At 43.1% G+C, this 20445-nt stretch overlaps 1 protein-coding gene across 1 annotated transcript in view; it reads right to left on the bottom strand.

Moving 5' to 3' along the window:
- Col22a1 (collagen type XXII alpha 1 chain) overlaps positions 1 to 20445 on the bottom strand; it is a 236740-nt gene that overhangs the window by 100919 nt on the left and 115376 nt on the right. Inside the window, exons 24-31 of the mRNA XM_028773262.1 lie at positions 17587 to 17640; positions 16914 to 16967; positions 14564 to 14617; positions 12889 to 12942; positions 9723 to 9767; positions 9114 to 9176; positions 8642 to 8695; positions 1223 to 1264 (exon numbers count right to left, since the gene is read on the bottom strand). Coding sequence (XP_028629095.1) covers positions 1223 to 1264; positions 8642 to 8695; positions 9114 to 9176; positions 9723 to 9767; positions 12889 to 12942; positions 14564 to 14617; positions 16914 to 16967; positions 17587 to 17640 — 420 coding nt within the window. The remainder of the gene's footprint in view (positions 1 to 1222; positions 1265 to 8641; positions 8696 to 9113; positions 9177 to 9722; positions 9768 to 12888; positions 12943 to 14563; positions 14618 to 16913; positions 16968 to 17586; positions 17641 to 20445) is intronic.

Genomic DNA, 20445 nt, shown 5'->3' with positions numbered 1-20445 from the left:
CATGAGTAAATTTATATGCATGTGTGCACATGTGTGTTATTATGTATTATGTGTGTATGTAGGGCTGAATAAGTATGTCCACATGAGCATATGTATGGGTATGTGTCTGTGAATGTATATATGTGTGTTGTATAAAGTTGGATTTTGATATAGATACATTCCAGGACTTATTTAATCCTATGTTATAATCATGTAAAGAGTTCATAATTTTTATCATTATAAGCAACACTACAATGTGCACACGTACATGCAGTTTTTACATAAATATAACCATCCTCATAGGAGAGAATATATTTTAAAGATAGACACTGGTGTCCTCCCTATCAGACTACTGAAATAAACCCCTGAGGAAATTTTATTTGCCCCAGAAAACTGGTGTTGGTAAAAGGAAAAAGGTAAAACCTGGTGCCATCCAGAGAGGGAATTTATCTACAGTCCCATTAGAATTTGCAAACAGATCCATGAGCAATGTCCCTGTCAACTGCCCAAAAAGAACCACAAAATGCAAAAGAAATATTGAAATAAAAAATAATACTTCCAAAACTAGACCCATTGCAGAATTATCTGGAATAAGATAACTGATAAGAAAAGTGGCCATTTTATATTTATTACTACATACTAAAGATCACAGACAAACACTATATCTATGCTAAATATGCTGTAAGGCTCTGATTTGTAATGATGGAAAAGTGGAATGTTGTCAACACAGCACCATGCTGTCTTGGGCTATCTTCCCTCCCTTCACAGCCAATTGCCATTCACTGCCTTAACTTATCTAACATTCTACCCACAATTAGACAAAAATCTATTGGAATATCTCACAGGTCACAGTTGAAAAGCTGACTGTCATCAGATAGCCTTAAAAATCCCTAAACACTGAGGATGCCTGTGGAAGGTGGGAGAGGAGTCAGAGGCTTGGGGTATGGTACTAAGGTCCCACCCTGAAGGAATGGCTTCTTGTCTCTAGATTCTTGTCTCAGAGTCCCTGTGAGAAATAGGTAGAGTTGTACTCTCAGTGTCTATGATATATTCTGACAAATTATAATTGTGCCTTTGTTGAACAAAGTGAATAAAATAAGCACAGGGCTTCTCTTCACTAGAAGAACTAAGAGTGGGTCTAGTTAATGAATTAATGATAGCATATTAATAACTGGTGTGTGTGTGTACCCCATTGTCTTAGGAATTCAGAGAAGGAGATGAGATTAGAATCAGAGTAACTTACAGTTCCAGGTAAGCCAGGGGGACCTGCTGGACCAACCTCACCCTAGAAGAAATGAAAATATGTGTAAGATCATATATATATATATATATATATATATATATATTCATATCTATTCTGCTGATGGTAAGAAAGTTCTATAACAACATTTCCCCCAAGAAAAGTAGACTACCCTCCTTGCATATACTTGAATAGATTGTAGTTGGGACACACACATAATTTAAATGCTAAATTATACAGTATCTCAGACATGTGTTTTTAAAGTTTCTAGACTGGTGTGTTTATCTACAGGTTATTATTTAAGTACCATGTATCATTTCAGCATTTTGTAATAATAGAGAGGATTCTGAAGTTGTTTCAATTGCTGCCATCAAAGCCAGTTACAGCAGATGTTCGCACACATACTCTTTAGCTTCATGGCCATACCGACGTCTAGATCCCTGAGAGGGACCTCCAGAGCTGTGCTACCCCCTTAGACAGGCAAGCTGTGCTCATATACCCACATATACCAGGATTGTTCTCATGTGCAGCACAAGTGTGGGATCTGATTCAGCTGAACTTGAAACCCGCTTCTACCATATCATAAGGACTAAAATGGTAGAATTGCCTTTGGCTTGTTTCTTCTGCTACATAGCACATTCTAAGTTATGTATCTCATGTATATGAACTGATTTACCTCTGTAGGTAGGTCCATACAGTATTTTTATATTTTATACACAAAATTATAGCTTTCATAATGATATTTTTATATAATTATATAAGGTATATTGTACTTTGCTGCTGTACTCCACGCCACTGGGAGTCCCCCCTTCCTTGTCCAAATTCTACACCTTTATTTTAATGTCCCATATATATTCATATCCTCATATATGTGCCATATATATATATATATATGTATATATATATATATATATGCCACATATGAGAGGAAGTATATGTTAATTGCCTTCCTAAGACTGACTTATTATTGGTTACATGATTTCCTCTTTGTTTCAACAATAGAGACAGTGAGACACAAAAGCCTCAGACCAGATGTACAAACATAGACAGACAGACAGACAGACAGACAGGCAGACAGGCACCTGGATTCCTACTCAGAATCCAGCTTTTTCACTTGGTCTGACATGACAGAAGTTCCAGGAGAAGTGCCATCAGAGTCATGGTGTGACTGACTGACTGTCTCCTTCCTGACAGGCTCTAGTGCTCTGGAGACCATCATACCTACCCCATCTCCTTGCCATTAACAAAGCCAAGATATCAAAACCCAGTGCTTCCTAGAAGGGGTGTGGACAAACAGACAAATAGGTGTAAAATGAAAAGACACAGGAAGAGGTGTCTAAAGCAGAGGACACAGGATGCCTTGACAACCATCTCCTTGTCTATCCCCAGAGCTGTGTAGGAAGAATGGCCACCAGTAGGCAGGTGGTGGGAGGGAGACTCTCCAACTTTGAGTAAGAGGCTTAACTTTAGAAAGCAATGGGTTTAGAATAAGTTTGGCATTGATAGGTCTGGATTCAAATCCTGCTTCTCTGTGAGTTTTCAGCCCTAAGTTGTCCTTGACAAGCAGGAAGAATTACCATTCCCAATTCCAAGGTGCTAGCTATAGGGCAAAAACAGTGGAGGGCAAAGTTGAGGCAGGGACTTGCCAAGCCCAGTCAGAAGAAGGCAGCCTTGCATTAGTGTCTTGTTCTGGATTTATTATCTGAAACTCTAGTGGAGCCTAACATGACCCAGAATCTTTAGAAGCTTGCCTATAATTCTGACAAAACAAGTACAGCCTTGTGGCCTCCCTATGCCTCTACATTCTAGAAAGGAAGATCTTTATTAGAAAGTGCATTTCTATGCGTTGTGTCTTAGGTATTGTGAGCTTTTGGGCTAATATCCACTTATCAGTGAGTGCATACCATGCATGTTCTTTTGAGATTGGGTCACCTCACTCAGGATGATATTTTCCAGTTCCATCCATTTGCCTAAGAATTTCATGAACTCATTGTTTTTAATAGCTGAGTAGCACTCCATTGTATAAATGTACCACATTCTCTGCATCCATTCTTCTGTTGAAGGACATCTGGGTTCTTTCCAACTTCTGGCTATTATAAATAAGGCTGCTATGAACATAGTGGAGCATGTGTCCTTGTTGCATGTTGAAACATCTTTTGGGTATATGCCCAGGAGTGGTATAGCTGGGTCCTCAGGTAACACTATGTTCAATTTTCTGAGATACTGCCAGACTGCTTTCCATAGTGGTTGTACCAGTTTAAAATCCCACCAACAGTGGAGGAGTGTTCCTCTTTCTCCCCATCCTCGCCAACATCTGCTGTCACCTGTGTTTTTGATCTTAGCCATTCTGACTGGTGTGAGGTGGAAACTCAGGGTTGTTTTCATTTGCATTTCCCTGATGACTAGGGATGCTGAACACTTCTTTAGGTGCTTCTCAACCATTCAAGCTTCCACAGTTGAGAATTTGTTCAGCTCTGTGCTCCATTTTTTAATAGGGTTCTTTGATTGTCTAGAGTCTAATTTCTTCAGTTCTTTGTACACCTTGGATATTAGCCCTTTATCAGATGTAGGGTTGGTAAAGATTTTTTCCCAATCTGTTGGTTGCTGCTTTGTCCTATTGACTGTGTCCTTTGCTTTACAGAAGCTTTGCAGTTTTATGAGGTCCCATTTGGGAATTCTTGATCTTAGAGCACAAGCCATTGGTATTCTGTTCAGGAACTTTTCTCCTGTGCCCATGTGTTTGAGGCTTTCCCCCAATTTCTCTTCTATTAGTTTCAGTGTAGCTGGTTTTATGTGGAGATCCTTGATACACTTGGAATTGAGTTTTGTACAAGGAGATAAGTATGGATCAATTTGCATTCTTCTACATGTTGACCTCCAGTTGGACCAGCACCATTTGTTGAAAATGCTGTCTTTTTTCCACTGGATGGTTTTACTTCCTTTGTCAAAGATCAAATGACCATAGGTATGGAGGTTCATTTCTGGGTCTTCTATTCTATTTCATTAATCCTCCTTCCTGTCTCTGTTCCAATACCATGCAGTTTTTATCACTATTGCTTTGTAGTACAGCTTGAAATCAGGGATGGTGATTCCCCCAGAAGTTCTTTTATTGCTGAGAGTAGTTTTCGCTATCCTGGGTTTTTTGTTATTCCAAATGAATTTTAAGATTGCTCTTTCTATCTCTGTGAAGAATTGAGTGGGAATTTTGATGGGGATTACATTAAATCTGTAGATTGCTTTTGGCAATAGCCATTTTTACTATATTAATCCTTCCAATCCATGAGCATGGGAGATCTTTCCATCTTCTGAGATCTGCTTCGATTTCTTTCTTCGGGGGCTTGAAGTTCTTGTCATATAGGTCTTTTACTTGCTTGGTTAGACTCACACCAAGGTATTTTATATTATCTGTGACTATTGTGAAGGGTGTCATTTCCATAATTTCTTTCTCAGCCAGATTATCTTTTGAGTAGAGGAAGGCTACTGATTTGCTTGAGTTAATTTTATATCCAGCCACTTTGCTAAAGTTGTTTATCAGGTTTAGGAGTTCTCTGGTGGAAGTTTTGGGGTCCCTTAAATATACTATCATATCATCTGCAAATAGTGAGATTTTGACTTCTTCCTTTCCAATTTGTATCCCTTTGACCTCCTTGTGTTGCCTAATTGCTCTGGCTAAGACTTCCAGTACTATATTGAATAGGTAGGGAGAGAGTGGGCAGCCTTGACCACATGAAACTCAAGAAGAAGAAGGAAGACCAAAGTGTGGGTGCTTTGGTCTAGAAGGAGTATCAAAAGTTTCAACAGAGCTCCCAAAGTCTAAACCTCCAGCATGAGAGCACAAAGGGAGGGACTCATGTCTCCACCTGTATAGGTAACTGAGGGTGGCCTTGTCAGACATCAGTGGAAGTGGAGGGCCATGGTCCCCAAAAGTTTGGATTCCCTAGTGTTGAGGAATTCAAGAGCAGGGAGATGGAACTGGGAGGTTGTTTGGAGCGCACCCTCATAAAAATAGGAGGAGAGGGTATGGAATAAGGGATTTTGGGGGAGAATGGGAGAGGACATAATATTGAAAGGTAAATACATTAAACATCCAATAAAAAAAACAGATAAAGGGTCTGAAAAAAGAGAGAGAGAGAGAGTTTACTTAATTTATATTATTTTCAAAAGTTTCTAGGAGATGCTAACTGGCTAAGATCTTATTTTAAGCTCTCCACAAAAGAATTTAAGTCTCTGTTTAATATTCTCAAGAGAGATGTAAATCCTAATTTCTCTCAACAATTAATTGACAAAAGAGAAGTAATCTCACAAAAAGTAGAAGAAGCTATTATTAATCGATATATTACATAGTCTGATTAGTTGTCGGCTGTGCTATAACAGTCCTTTGATAAAAGAGATTATTAATATAGATTTATATTTCTTTAAATAATGTCCGCATGATTCTTTTAGTGTGGAAGGAGTGACTGTTGGTGCTTCTGCCCTGATTTTACAAGAAATCTGAAAAATAGGCTTTAAAAACAAAAGAGGGGGAATGGTACCCCCCCAAGAAGGAGTCCCCCTGAAATACTCTCCATCATGCCTTGTTCACTTTTAACTCTCTAAAACTGAAAGCTCATGGCAAATCTGCTGCTGACTGCCTCTGGCATCACCGAGACCAATAAAAACTATGACACAGATATGGGGAAGGACCCTCTTACCCTTAAAGAGAATGGCCCAGACCCAGTTCCCTTATGGGGCTGAGGATTGATATGCCTGTTTGATACCAAAGAAGGCATAGCTAATTGGCTACCAAAAACATTAATGAAATAAATAGATACCCCTACAAAGCCAGGCCCAACCATAAATAAAATGAATAACAATTTACATCGAGAGAAGAGAAGTCTCCCTGAGAATTCCCTTCTTTTCCCTTTCCAGGTAAAAATGAATCACCCGTGATGTCTGCTATTAGAAGTTCTAATCCAGATGCTGGCCTCCGAACTTATACTACTCAGACCTTTGAAGGGCCACTGACAAGAACATCAAACAGCTAGAGATTGACATCACTAATCTGAAGAAATCCCTCATTTCGCTGTCTGAAGAGACCTCCAAAAATCGCAAAGATACTTATTGAACTTGATTTACTCTATTATAATAGAAAAGACTGTGTACAGCTCTTGACTGTGTACAGCCCTTAAAGAAGAGTGTTGCCTTTACATAGACAAGACAGGGATGGTTAAAGAGAGCATGAAAAAGGTCAGAGAAGGCGCTGAGAAAACTCAGAGAGAGAAAGAGAAAGATGAGTGCTGGTACAAGAAATGGTTTTCAGCCTCTCCAGGGTTGTCAACCCTACCTCCTCTCATCTTAGGACCATTACTTGGGTTCTTTTTGCTTATTTCTTCTGGTCCCTGGGCCTCAAATAGGCTGACTAACTCTGTGAAACAACAGATAAATAATTTGGTAGCACAACCTATTCAGATACATTATCATAAGTTAGCTATGGAGGACCACAAGACTCAAGATGAGGTTGTTACTTTATCCAGGGTGTTCCCAAAACCCATCTCCACCCAACCTAAAAGAGGGAACTTCTGCCCCTAGACTAAGCAGAGAGGGGCCACCCAGAACCCCCTTTGACTGGCGATCTGAATTCTTGCTTAGGCTGCGAGGCTAAGCACTGCAAGGGAATATCAATAAAAGTTAAAAATATCTTTCTGGGTTCCCTGAGGGACAAGCCTGACTGCATAGGGGTTGATGTCAAAAGTATTCCCTCTCCAGGAAAAAGACATCAGGACAGGTATGGCCCTCATGCCTCACTGGACAACAACAGGGGGACCGGAGCCATTACAAGGTCCCCTTCAATTACTGGAGGTCAGGCCTCTATCCCCACCTTCGCAAGATTAGAATCGCCACAGCCCTTCTATACTTAGAGAAGGGAGGAGATGTCAGGGGCAGCCCTGCTTACACACTGAAGGCCTAAAATCAGCCATAGGCCTAAAATCAGCAATAGGCCTGTCATACATGTATACTAACACCAAGTCTTGGGTCTCTGTGAATAAACACTGAAACAGATGGCTGTGAGCTATTGTAAACAGGCAGCTTTTGTGACAATTTACCAGCCTGAGTAGTCACAGACCTTGTAAATAGGCAGCCTTGGCAAATAATACCAACTTAGATAATGACAAGTGAATTATAGGCAGAGTCATAGTGACCTGTCCCCTGAACCCTCAACCAGCAGATACCCTGTTCTGAAAGATATCTGTATTCCCCCTGAACACCCATGCTTCAGTGTCATCCCCTTCCCCACGTCCTGTCTTTTTGTGTTTATAACCCCTGTGTGAATGAGTATAAATTACAATTTGAAAAAATAAATAAATTATATATATATTTAAAAAAAGAAAGTGCATTTCTGAGAATCCAAGTTTGAACAAAAGTTCCTGGAAAGAAGTACCAAGCACCCTTTCTGGAACCATCCACAGATGATTAATGGATTAGAAATAAAAGATTGTAGAGGCTGGGATGTTGCAGGAGCCATTCCTCTCCCACCTGGGTCTAATATCCACGTGACTATTAGGTAAACTTTTGCAATGTGTTAATATATCAGTAGCTTCTGCTACCCCCAAAGCTAGTTAATTGTGTCATCACAGAGCATCTGAGGCCTATAACAGAGGTTTCCCCCACTTCGATCTAACCTACCCATGATGGTGCTTCCACCGGATGCTTCTACTAATGGATTTGAAACACATCTTGGTTTACTGATTTATTGAGAACCAGAGTGTGGCAAGTGCAATGTCAGAGCAGACACCTTTAAGGAAGAAGGAGCCTTTGAGCCTCTGAGAATCATTGGCCCCTGGAGCCAAGAAATCAGTACTATGTGTCAACATTCTGTGAGTCTACAGTGAAGAAGATGGTCAGGTATCAGCAGGCTTGGAGACCATTGAGGATGAATCCCCTTCTCTCATAACCAGCAGCTTATTACACTAGGAACTGAATCTGCAGGACTTTGTGAATTGGTCAGAGCATGGGCTCTGGGCTCTACCCTGGCAGATGGAGAAGAAATAACCATTTAAACTAACTCAGAGATGATAAGATTACTATCTAGACAGAGGCTTTCTGGAAGAAAACAAAAGTATGTCAGTGTTGACAGACCCTTAAGACAGAGTAGCAATGCTACCCTGTGTCAGGATTACTTAGAAACATACTTTGAAGTAACACAAATACATCCTGTAAAACTTCTCCTCCTCCTCCTCCTCCTCCTCCTCCTCCTCCTCCTCCTCCCTCTCCCTTTTCGTCTCCTCCTCCCTTCCTCTCTCCTCTCCTCTACCTCCCTCCCTTTCTCTTTCTCCCTCTCCCTCTTCTTTTTCCCTTCTTCCCTTCCTCCCTCCTGACTTCCACCCTCTCTCTGGAAACCAGCTAGGAAATTTGGTGATGAGGGTCAGTGCAGGCAGCTGTTACCTTTTCTCCTTGGGCACCTTTCGGACCTGGAAGTCCCAGTTCACCTTTTTCTCCCTAAAGTAAAGGTTACATAAAAAGCATTAGAACCTCTGCCTCTCTGAGTGAGGGCACTTTGGTGCTGTATGACAGGAATGTGAATCACACCTGTGCTTGCTCTTGCCTCCTCTGCAGGATGGCCACAGTGAAACCTAACTTCAAGGAGGCTCTAGAAGCAGCTGACTCCTGATTTTGGTGCCTCACAGCCCGTTTCCTCTAAAGATGTCAGCTCTTCTCAGAGGTGTCTCTCAGTCACCATCCTTTCATCCATGCCTAAGGACTCTAGACTCTGATCTTGTGTATCTCACTCCTCAACATTGAGAGTTACTCTAATCTCAAAGTCATCACCTCATTCCAAGGGAGGAAGACTTCAGAAAATATGTTTTCCTTGGCCACAGGCACATTGGCCCTGGTGTTAAGAAGCAGTCCCTCTTACCTGGTCTCCTTTCTCTCCACGTACTCCTGGGAAGCCTGGAGCACCCGGAAGGCCAACTTCTCCCTATGAGAACAAAACCAGTAAGTACCAGTGGGAGGGTTTCCCTGTGAGAGGGGTCCTAGGTCACATGCTTTTCATCCCCTCATAGATTTCAAACTTAGTCACATGGGAAGTAGTTCCCTATGCTTCTTCCTGATTAGGTCATTTCCTGTTTCAGGAACCTTCATCCTACCTCTCTAGGTATCTACTAACTTCTTTACCCTTTTAGGACTCAGCTACAGTGTCGACACTTTAGCATCTTTCCTGACATCCCTAACCCCCTCTTTAGGATGGCACGCCTCCTTCACTACATTTGTTCCTCAATGTAAAAATTGTTCTTATGCCCAGTTTCTTTGGGTTCCTCAATGGGCTCTAATGCTCAGCACAACTACTGATGCCTAGGACACACTTAAAACAATTAAACAAACTGAAGCATGAGATAAATGTAATGAACTTTCAAAAGGCAAGATTCTTTGTGATTCTTTTATAATGCTTATCTAGGACATGATGTATAATGATGACTCATTAATTAAAGAATTAAACAATAAATAAAAATATGAGCACACTAACCTTCTCACCAGGATGACCTGCAAGGCCCTGCTCCCCAACTTCACCCTGTAGACAGAGTAACAAAGTTCCACTATCTTCTATGTATACCTTCAAACATGGCTGTCACACCACAGTTCAGCCCACACATCCTCAGTGCATGCCAGCCATGGGCCTTTGCTCTCTCAAAATGAGACATTAGGTCCCGAGACCCTGAAGCATGAAGCCTAAGTGTTTTTTATTTCTACAGAAAGGAATTCTACACTCTCCCATACTGTCTTCTGCTTCCCCAAAAGGAGTAGTGCATGCTGCATCTGCTCTTCCTGAACCAAACATCTGCAATTTAAAACAACATGGAGCCGAACCTGGAACTTTTGGATGTATCCCAAACCAGGTCTTTGGACTTATCAGGAATCCCAAAACCCCACTCCACTCTGGGCTCAGCAATGAAGGAGAAGCTGGTACAGAATGTGTCCCTATGACTCAGGCTTCCTGGTTATTGTTCCTTCTTTTCATAAAATCAGGCAGTCCTCTGTGCTTACAAGCACTGAAGAGTTTAAATTCTCCTTCTCGCTAATGTTGCAATGGGAGATCGTCCTAGAAGATGATGCTATGTTCCCAGGCTTCTAGGAGAAAGCATGCCCTAGAGAGGTCCATATCAGTTCTTGACCCTTGTCAATTTCATTCTTATCTATGAAGTTTCTGGTGTGGTCTTAATGCTTCTCCTGAAAAATTATGTCAAGACATAATCTTCAAAGAGTTACTATGAGGTGGGGCCTTTGGGAGGTAGTCAGCCATGGAGGTAGATTCCTCCTGAATGGGATCAGGGTCCTTACTATAAAAGGCTTGGGAGAGCCCACTGTTCTTTCCTGTCACAAAGGCTGGTCTCCTGGAAAGTGTCCATCTTATCGTCTACCTCTGGTGTTACCATAGCATTTAAAGATGTATGGATCTTCTACAAAGCAGAAAGCATCTTGCCGCCTCCAAATCAACCACCACATTCACCTTGAACTTTGCAACCTCCAGAACTGGGAAGAATACATTTCTGTTTCCAAATAACTTAGCCTGAAAAATTTTGTCACAGCATACCAAAGAACACATTTCTCCAATTTGTGTCATCAAACTGACATGGGAGACCAGACTGGATCAGAAGAACCCCATTCCAAGGCTATCGGCTGCTGTATCACAGGACCCTTGCTAGAACAGATGCATGGCAGGTTAATTTCTAACTGTATATCTGAAAAGTAATCACTAATTCCTTCAGAGGAAATATATGTTTAATATCTGACACAATATTTAGTAAAAGCTTTGGTATAGATACCCATAAGAAGTATGGTTTTCTGATGAGTAGACACATGAATGAAAGATTGAGCCAGTTGGTGGTGTGGATTTTTCCCAGAGCTGTGCCAAGTCAACTGGTTATGAAGGCCTGGGGCAGCATTGCTTATCAGACAGGAAGGCAAGGAAGAGATTATGGGAAAGGAGGAGGGAGACATGGGATTCAAGAAGGAAGGAAAAGGAAGGAGGTAGTAGAGATGAAGAAACTAGATGTATGTTTAGTGTACACATTCATCTTAGCCTGTAGCTCTGGTTCCATGAAATGATCCACAGTTTCTGCTGTGGTCTTAATGCTTCTCCTAAAATAAATTATGTTAAGACATAATCTTCAAAGAGTTACTATGGAATGGTGCCTTTGTGAGGTAGTCAGGCATGGTGGTAAATTCGCTCTGAATGGGATTAGTGTCCTTACTATAAAAGGCTTGGGAGAGCCCACTGGTATCTCCTGTCATGAAGGAGTACTGATGAAGGCTATCATGATGGAGCCTCATGGATCTTCTGTCATATGGAGTTAGTACACTCTAGAATTTTCTGTGCATCCTACAGATCCCATCAATACCCCCAGGTTTACAGCATATCTCATAAGAACTTCCCTAGACAGAGCTGTGCAAATTGTTCACCACTGAAGTTTTCCCCTGAGTTCAGCAGGCACAGATTCTTCTGTTGTGTGAACTCTTTCCTAGGTGCTGAGGAAGAATAAGCTGAGTGTGGCTGGAAACTCTGAAGGCTACTGGAGTGTAGACTGAGCTTGATTGCTGGCTATCAAATGAGGTGATGAGGTGACCCGATAGGTCTTCAACTACCTCACTTCCTGCTAATACCAGCTAATTTGGACAGTTCAGTCCATTCTGCACTCTAATAGGACTGACTTATTAAGTCCCTCCACGACACAAGTCCTTATGTAGGATCCACACTGTTCCCTAACTGTGGACAGGAGAGGGCACTATAGAGCTGAGAACGACCCGGACACTGTTCTTAACCCACACATGGTGGAGCAGGAGCAAAGCAGATAGCAGGTGGCGGGTCAGTTTTCCTGACACAGTCAGACTGGCTACAAAGTCCCTCAGAACTAAACTTTGGCATTATTTGTAAATGCACACCAGAGTCTAGCTCTCCTCTCTTTTATGTTGACTATTCTGAGCCCTAGCTATACTGGGATCTTGAATTGATGGCTTGGAGAAGCAGGATCCTGTAACTCTCTGTCCTCATCAGGAAAATCCACAGTAAGGAACTCATGAGCATGTAGGGAGAGCCACTGACACAAGGCACTGGACTGTATACATTCATGGCAGTGTCCTGTCAATCACAGGGTGAGCAGCCTGCTTCTCCACCCAATTTTCATGCTACTCCATTTGCTGGAAGCCCAGTAGGTGATGAACTTGCAGACTGTCCCAGCAGGATTTCTCTGTCACTGCATTTAAGAAGGGACCAAACACCAGAAGTCTTGGGAAGAAAAGGTAAGGTAAGAAAGACAAAAATACTGGGAGAGAGTAAGAAGAGGAGGAAATGAGAAATATCTCTAGACCCCTTGCTCACTCCCTGGCAGGACAGAATAGTCAGTGAATGTTTTATCTTTTTCTCAGGTCTTCAGCTTTCCTTGGAGCTTCCTCTATGCAGCAGGTCTCCCTAGCAGGACCACATCACCCCCTAGAACCACTCCCTAGGAGATGATCTTGGCTCTGATCTGATCAGACTCAGGGTATCATGAAGGAGCCCCATGGATCTGCCAACTGTGCTAACTAGCCCTTTTCCAATTATCTTCATGTTTCTTTTGTGACCCCTAGATGGTACACATACAGTCACACAACCCTATCTGGAGACATAGGGGCAACAGGAATGGGGAGAATCATACCCGAGGTCCTGGCAGTCCAGGCACTCCACTTTCACCAGGGTCCCCTGGTTCTCCCTGTGGGAAGAAAATGCAGAGTCAACACAAAAGGGACCACACTTGGTTGAACACACCTACTGTTGGCTGTGGATAGGTCTGGAACAGGGCCACCTGTGTATAGATGGTTCCGAATTCTCATGCTCTTACATCCCATATTCCCCAGCTCTGTTGCTTAAGGCATGTAGCAGAATACAAATGTCATTCATTCCCTTCACTTCAGGACCCCTCCTACATCCGATATTCCCCAGCTCTGTTCCTCAAGGCATGTGATTGAGTACAGATGACATCTCTTTTCTTCTGAGAGATTTGGACTAGGGACAATGTGAGAATACCCTTTGATCTGAAAATACAAAGTACTTGATTAGCCAGAGAAGGAAGTAACTAATATTTACACAAATGGCTTTAAACAGTATAACCCTAGGATTCTAAATCAACATACTACAGAGATACTGCACCATTCACAATAGCTAAATTATTGAATCGGCCTAGGTGCTTGTCAACAGATGAAATGAAAGCAAGAAAGCGTGAATATATGTATACATGTGTGTCAATTTTATTCGGCCATGAAGAAGAATGAAACCATGCCATTTGAAAAAATAAATAGATGCAGCTTCAAGTCATCATATTAAATGAAATAGAGCAGATTAAGAAAAACAAAAATAAGTTTTCCTTCATTTGTGGCTCCTAGATTTTTCTATAGACACATAAAATCAAGAATGTGTGTATGGAGTAGTAGATGAAGGGCTGGAGGAAGGGATGGGAGTAACTAACAAGAAGGGGGGTTGACCCTAGCCAAAGCCCATGGTCTACCTGAACAGAAAGGCCTTTCTGAAACCCATCACTCTGTCCAATAAGAATAAGCAAATAAAATGACTATAAATAGATCTATGTCCACATTTCTTCTATATTTTCTTATGAAAAAAATCTGAGTGAAAAGAACAACAGATTTCACCAAGACATTAAAAGTTTTCTTCCACAGCTGCCTTTCAAGGGCACGTCTGACCAACATACAATTACAATTTAATAATAAACTTTATTTGTTTAAACTGTCCGTTGCTAGGGCTGGAGAGGTTGATCAGTGGTTAGGAGCACTGTCGCTCCTGCAAAGGACTTCAGCAGGTTCCCAGAAGCTATGTGTCAGTCCATAGCTTCAGTTCCTGGGAAACAGGGACTAACAACGGCCTCTTCTGACCTCTGAGGGACTGTGTGGTGCACGGACACACATGCAGGCAAAACACTCATTCTCATAAAATAAAACTTTAAATTCTTTAAAAATTTTTTAATTATTATCCATTGCCTATTTATTCACTCGAGGCATTTAAAGTGGGAATTTGGTTTTGTACTACCTAGACTCTAACCTTTGATTCTCCCTGTCATTACTACTGGAACCCACTGGAGACCATTTAAAACTGAAGTCTCCCATGACTGATTTATCTCTGCAGATTGACTGGAACACATTCAGAGCCTTCCTTGGTGGCTTTGGGAGAACTCCGTTCCATCTGACCTCCGTTCCAACCATTTCAACTTAGCCTTGGTCCAAAGTCCAGGCGATTGACTCATTTTGGAACCCAACAACCAGGAGTCTCCTTTGCTCTTCAGTTTCTGATTCTCACACTCACAGCACCCTGCAAGCACCCACCTTGGAGCCAGGCAGGCCTGGTGGTCCATTCAGCCCATCCTTTCCAGGTATCCCCTGGCCCAAGAGAGGAAAGAAACAAAATGAAAACAAAGGCATGTTTAGTGAAGACTTGAGGGAAATGCCGATTACAAGATGACTCTACAGCTAGACCTGGGTGCATGGCCTCATCTACTTTCCAGATGTTTCCCTTTCTAAGAAGCGTCAGTCTCTGCCAGCCAGGCTTTCCTAACATTTTGCCAGGACTACACGGTTACTACCCTCTGATCTGTGCCCTAGCTCATGTATCATACATGTACATGAATGAAGAGGAAAGACAAGGTTCTATTCCTAATCTTGGCCTCAAGAGGCCCCAGAGACATTACCATCCGCATTGATCCTGGGCTCCTTTCCTGACTCATATGGCTTCATGTGTCTTCCTTCCAACCATCATGGCTGCCATCCCAACCTTGTATTTCTGAGGAGTTTCATAGTGTGCCTTCTGAATCCAGCTGTATTCTCCACCCCAACCTTGAGATTCTATCCCAGATGCTGGGTGCAGATGAAGAGACAATGAATCCCAGGATGGAATGGCCTCAGAGATCACAGAGATGTGGATGGGGACCTGAAGAGCCTTCTGGATACAACTGCAAGTCCCTACACTATGCCTAAACTGTATTGCCACCCCCACTTCTTAGGGCCTTACGCCATATATCTTCAGCACACACACTCCCTCATGAGGACTGATGGGAAACAGAATCCCTCACGGACTACCTCAGGGGCCATTTATTGGTCTCTCTTAATGCTATTAAGTCATTTTTTGTTGTGTTTTTTAATAAAAGGACTGGGATCTTACTATATAGCTCTAGCTGTCCTGGTAGTCTTTATATAGTCCAGTCTAGCCTTGAACTCATAGCAATCCTCCTGCCTCAGACTATTACATGTTGGAATTATACATATGTACTTACATGTCTACCTTAAAATTTTCATAGTTTTTTTTAAAAATGTTCTTGCTTGCTCTTCTAAATGAGAATTTTCTGAATCTGATTTAAGATTCCTATCTCTCTTTGCCTCTAAAGTTCCCGCTGCACAGAAGAGGTTTGCTGACCATCATAGCCACAGGAGAAGGAGCCACTCGTTTCAGTGAAATCATGACAGTGACCAGAAAAGATCAAAGTCGAAAGCCAGAGCTGAGCTACAGCTTCATCTTGATAAAACCATAATGTCATTTAAAAACTGTTGTCCCCACAACCCCTCCACGGTATGAAGACAGTTGTTCGTGGTCATTTGAACACTTTGTTTTCTGTTCTATTTGAGTTGAAGTCTACATAGCCCAGGATAACTTAGAACTTGAAGCAATTCTCCTGCCTCAGCCTCTCTTGTCCTGGAATTACAAGTGTATGCCATACTTCCCAGATTGATGAGAATACTTTCAAATAAATGCACTGCATCAGAAGAGATTAGTGAGTTTGAGCTGCTGTATGGCCCTGCCACCACATACTCATGGGTGACAATGCAATTGGTGACTGTGCCTAAGGAATGTTTCCTAGGAACTATGCACTAACCAGGTGCTCCACCAGGTTCACATGCGTTCACCTGAGCAAAGGCTTTATGGCTGATATCCTTTGAAGAGCAGCAGAGCTTCAGTTATGGGTTGGCATCCACCTGGGGTCCTGAGTCTTTTATCTATGTCCACAGAGGGATCTGTGACCCAAATAGAACGGAGAGTTGCTCCGTGCTGCATGTCCTGCAGCATCCAGAGCCTCCATCCATACCCTGCCCTGTACACTTGGCAGTTCCAACAAGGAGCTTGTTGTAAACAAACTCCCGAGTAAAGCAGCCCCTGGGGATTTGGGACGTCTGGTCAGAACCTGGTTTCAGGGTGGCCGACTGTTCCAAGGCCACTCCATTTGTGTGTCTAAAGAGGAGTATACCAATGTGCCAAGGTAACATATCTACCTTTAGCTGAATAGCTTCTTGTGACATTAAAGCTAGCTGATTCCTAGGGCTTAGAAGAAACCTGAAAGCCCTTGAAATCCCAGGGTCATCTCCATGTATAAGTGGGAAACAAGGTCAGGAAATATAAGAATGGTTTAGTGACCCCTGACATTTTAGTGGAAGGGACTTCATGAATGTTTCTTTGGAAATACGAACAAGGTTGTCCACGGCCAAGGGAAGGCAGTCTTGGAAGACAGCAGGAGAGAAGAGAACCAGCCTGCCCCAGCCTCACGATCTGCTGTAAAGGAAGGGGCTTCAGAAGGCATCACTAGCTCTGCAAGAGAACCCCAGGGCCAGGGCAAATGCCTGGCTACTTCTGACATGGGGCAAAAGAGGTCAATAAGGAACAAGCAGCAGAAGAACTGAAACAACTCACCATTTGCCCAGCAGGCCCAGGTTTTCCCGGGAAGCCGAGCTCTCCAGGTAAACCCTGAAAAGTTAAGTATAAAAACTGTCAGTCTACTTGAGATTAAAGTCTTGTCATAATGCTGGCCCTGGCACAGGATCCGGCCTCTGGCTCTAAGGAGAGTATTTCAGGGTGTCTACTCACTGCCAGCCACTGTAAAACACAGAATTGCCCCAGATCTATGGTTGATGATCACACAGCGTGTCTGTTCTTCAGCAGAGACCACTGCCATGTCCACCAAGACCTGAATACTTTCTCTGTACACTGTTGGGTCTACCCTGCCCACGACCTGCTATGGGACAGTTTCCTAGCTGATCTTTAAAGGATGAGAGAAGAGAATGCTAACACTGGCCTTAGTGTTGTTTAGTGAGAACAGACCACAAAAATCTATGCATACTTCAACAGCAGACCAGCATGACGCACCCCCATACCATGTTAGAAGAAAACACCTAGTGTTATGCTGACTTATATGTCACTTCTAAATGCTGGACCCAAGAGCCTGAGAGTCCAGGACTTTGGAGGCATATGCATCCAGAGTCTTCCTATCTGTGTCTTTATTCTGTACATGGGCATAGAAAGCCGTTCCCTGCCCTTGAAAATATTATCCAAGTTCCCCTTTGAGAGAATGTTGAGCCAGCCTTACCGGGGGTCCTCCAGGTCCAGGGGGCCCTGGAACACCGGGTGGTCCAGGTGGGCCCTGTATAGAGAGAGTAGGTGGTTATAAAAGTATACAGAGATACTACCTGGTATGTTACAAACCAGTGTTTGAGAAAGGGGTAGATGGAGTAGGAGTGTGGGAAGACTTCAGCTTCATCTGCCTTGCCTAATTTCAAATGAAAAGGAAGAGAGATGATAAAGTGAAAAATGTGAAGTAAAAGTTGCACATTACTAATAAATATCCTATTGGTGTGTTGCTTAGTTTTTGTCAAGTTAGTGCAATCAAGGGTCACCTGGGAAGAGGGAGCCTCAACTGGAGAATTGCCTCTATCAGACTGGTTGCCAGGGGCATTACCTTGACGATTAATGTGGGAAGCCCAGCCCACTGTGAGAGCAATGCCACCCTTGGGCAGGTGGGTCTAGGCTATATATGAAAGATAGCTGAGTGAGCCCAAGAAAAGCAACCCAGTAAGCAGCTCTGTGATCTCAGCTTCGGCTCCTGCCTTCGGAGTCTGCCTCAGTGGCTTCACTCAGGGATGGCCTATAACATACAGAGGTCAAATGAACCCTTTCCTCCACAAGTTGTTTTGGGCCATTGTTTTATCACAGAAACTGGAAACCAAACTAGAGTGAACTTGTGTTATGACCTATCATGCTGTATAGTTAAATCATTTGAACATTTAAGGAAACTATACACATATGTACATGCATACACACATGTATACAGCAGTCACCCATTCACAAGACTCTCCCAGAGTACACTTTGTCACCACCAATCACAGTCCAGAGTGACAACAGTGACCCTGAGTAGACTGCGGGTCTCAAGCTAAGTCTGTTGACTTCCTAGATTCATCAAGATCTCTTCCCTGCACACCCCTACTCTATGGGGCCCAACCTGGCCAGGAGTAGGGATGTGCACTTACGTGTACAGTCTAGAGGAGTATATGTATCTAGCGCTGCGTTAAACTCCAATTATGTATTTCCCATGTTAATACAGGACAGGGAAAAGTGGTAAATAAATCCAATAGGAAGCCGGAGCTCATGTGTCTATGATCATGAGGGTGCAGAAGGGAGAAAGCTATAGAGAGGAACACGGTTGCTGTAGGGGTTGAGCTGTGGACCTGGAAGCCTAAGACAAAAGTCTTGGAGGAGGCACCTGAACCTTGAAGAAGGCAGAAGAAATGACCAACAGGCTAGGCACACAACAGCAGGCAGAAACCAGCTGCATAAAGACCAGCAGAATTGAAGGCACTGTGGATTATACAATAGCCAACAGCTCCATAAGAGGACAGAACAGGCCTTGAGATGCCAGTGTGAAGAGCTATGAATATACCTTAGGGAATAACTAGAGGGTCAAAAGAAACATGTGTCAGCCATGTGGGTTTTTTTTTTTTTAAGATTTTCAGATGGCATCTGGAGGCCACCAAAGACAGAGGCATATGCTGGGTCAGAGGCTGGTGGTCACTACGCAATGATGGGGCTCTGGGAAAAAATGAGGCTCCTTCTGAATATTCGCAGGTTCTGGACGGTCCTGCCAAGTGGCCTTTCATCTGAGAACATCCAGACGCATGGCAGCTGAACATCCTGCAGGGGCACCTGTTCTTGGTTTTGGTGGTGGTACTTGCTTGCCTTTCCAGCTTGGCTTTTTTTATTTTCCAGAAGTATTTACAACTTTCCCCACCCCACAAAACTTCTAGGAGAAATAGAGGCACTAAAGCATTCACTTGCCCAGGTCTCCCACCGAGTGTGCCCTTCTCTAAATGCATCTCTCCCCATTCCCACTACTCTTCCTTACGTGCCCCTCTCTTCTGAGATGGCACCCAGGTTCTTGGGTCCCCTCTGTGATCAAGGTCAAGATCAAGATCAAGGTAACTTCTTATCTTATCCTCAGATCTTCAAGAATCAAACATACTAGTTTCCTCTGCATCTCACAGAGAAACTAACCCAGGCCATGATAGGAAGCCAAACTCACAATGTCACCTAAAAGGAACACTTCAAGGGGCCATTTGCATTCAAAGAACAATAATAGAATATGGCCACTGGAGGGCGATAAAAAACAAAGAATGGCTCGCTGGTCACAATAATGAACTATTCCGTTTACTGCCTCTGGGTGGCATGTGTGAGTCAAACTTTCATACAGGAAATAAGAGCATTTACAAAACAGGGCTTCGAGAGGTAGCTAGCTGGAGTTCATTTTCTCAGTGGCTCATTTAGACCTATTGAGTCTTTGGGGCAGCATCTATCCTGTTTGGGATATTTGCCCTAAGTCTGGGTAGCTGGGAAGACTATAGTGAGTTAGGAATTGTCCTGGGTAAAGACCATCCTTTCTTCCTTGTAAGACGAGGGCTAGAGAAAGATGGCATCAAGAGTGCCTGCCTGCCTTGCCCAGCACCCTCAACACTGCACCCACCTGCTGCCTTTGATCAACTCTGCTCACTTCTGCATACTGAGGGGTCTGCAGAACTCACTATTTCCCCATGAAAGCACATGCTGTGCCACCCAGTCCCTTGAGGATTCCTTCAGGCTCCATAGCATCCACCAATGGAGCTTAACAGAGATTTTCCTACACAGGTAGTACTCAGCTGGCCATGGGGACATTTCCCTTTCCTCCCTCCTTACAGACATGGCCCTACAGATGGCTCTAGAATGTTTAGTGCCTTCTACAACACTTCTCTCAGCAATTGGGCCTCCTGGCCAGCCCATTGCTACTCTGATCTCATTTACCCTCCCCCTCTTTCTGCAAACATCCTTGGCCCTGCTGCTGGTAGTGGTGCTCTTACACAAAGAAGTCTAGAGTTGATGATCTTCAGTGACTAGCTAGTGAAAATGAAGCCTTTAGTGTTTG

This window comes from Grammomys surdaster, unplaced genomic scaffold, assembly GCF_004785775.1.
Source record: "Grammomys surdaster isolate TR1022 unplaced genomic scaffold, NIH_TR_1.0 224, whole genome shotgun sequence".
Classification (NCBI taxonomy): Eukaryota; Metazoa; Chordata; class Mammalia; order Rodentia; family Muridae; genus Grammomys; species Grammomys surdaster.
Note: the sequence above shows the minus strand (reverse complement) of the source record. Positions and strands in the feature narration are given on the sequence as shown.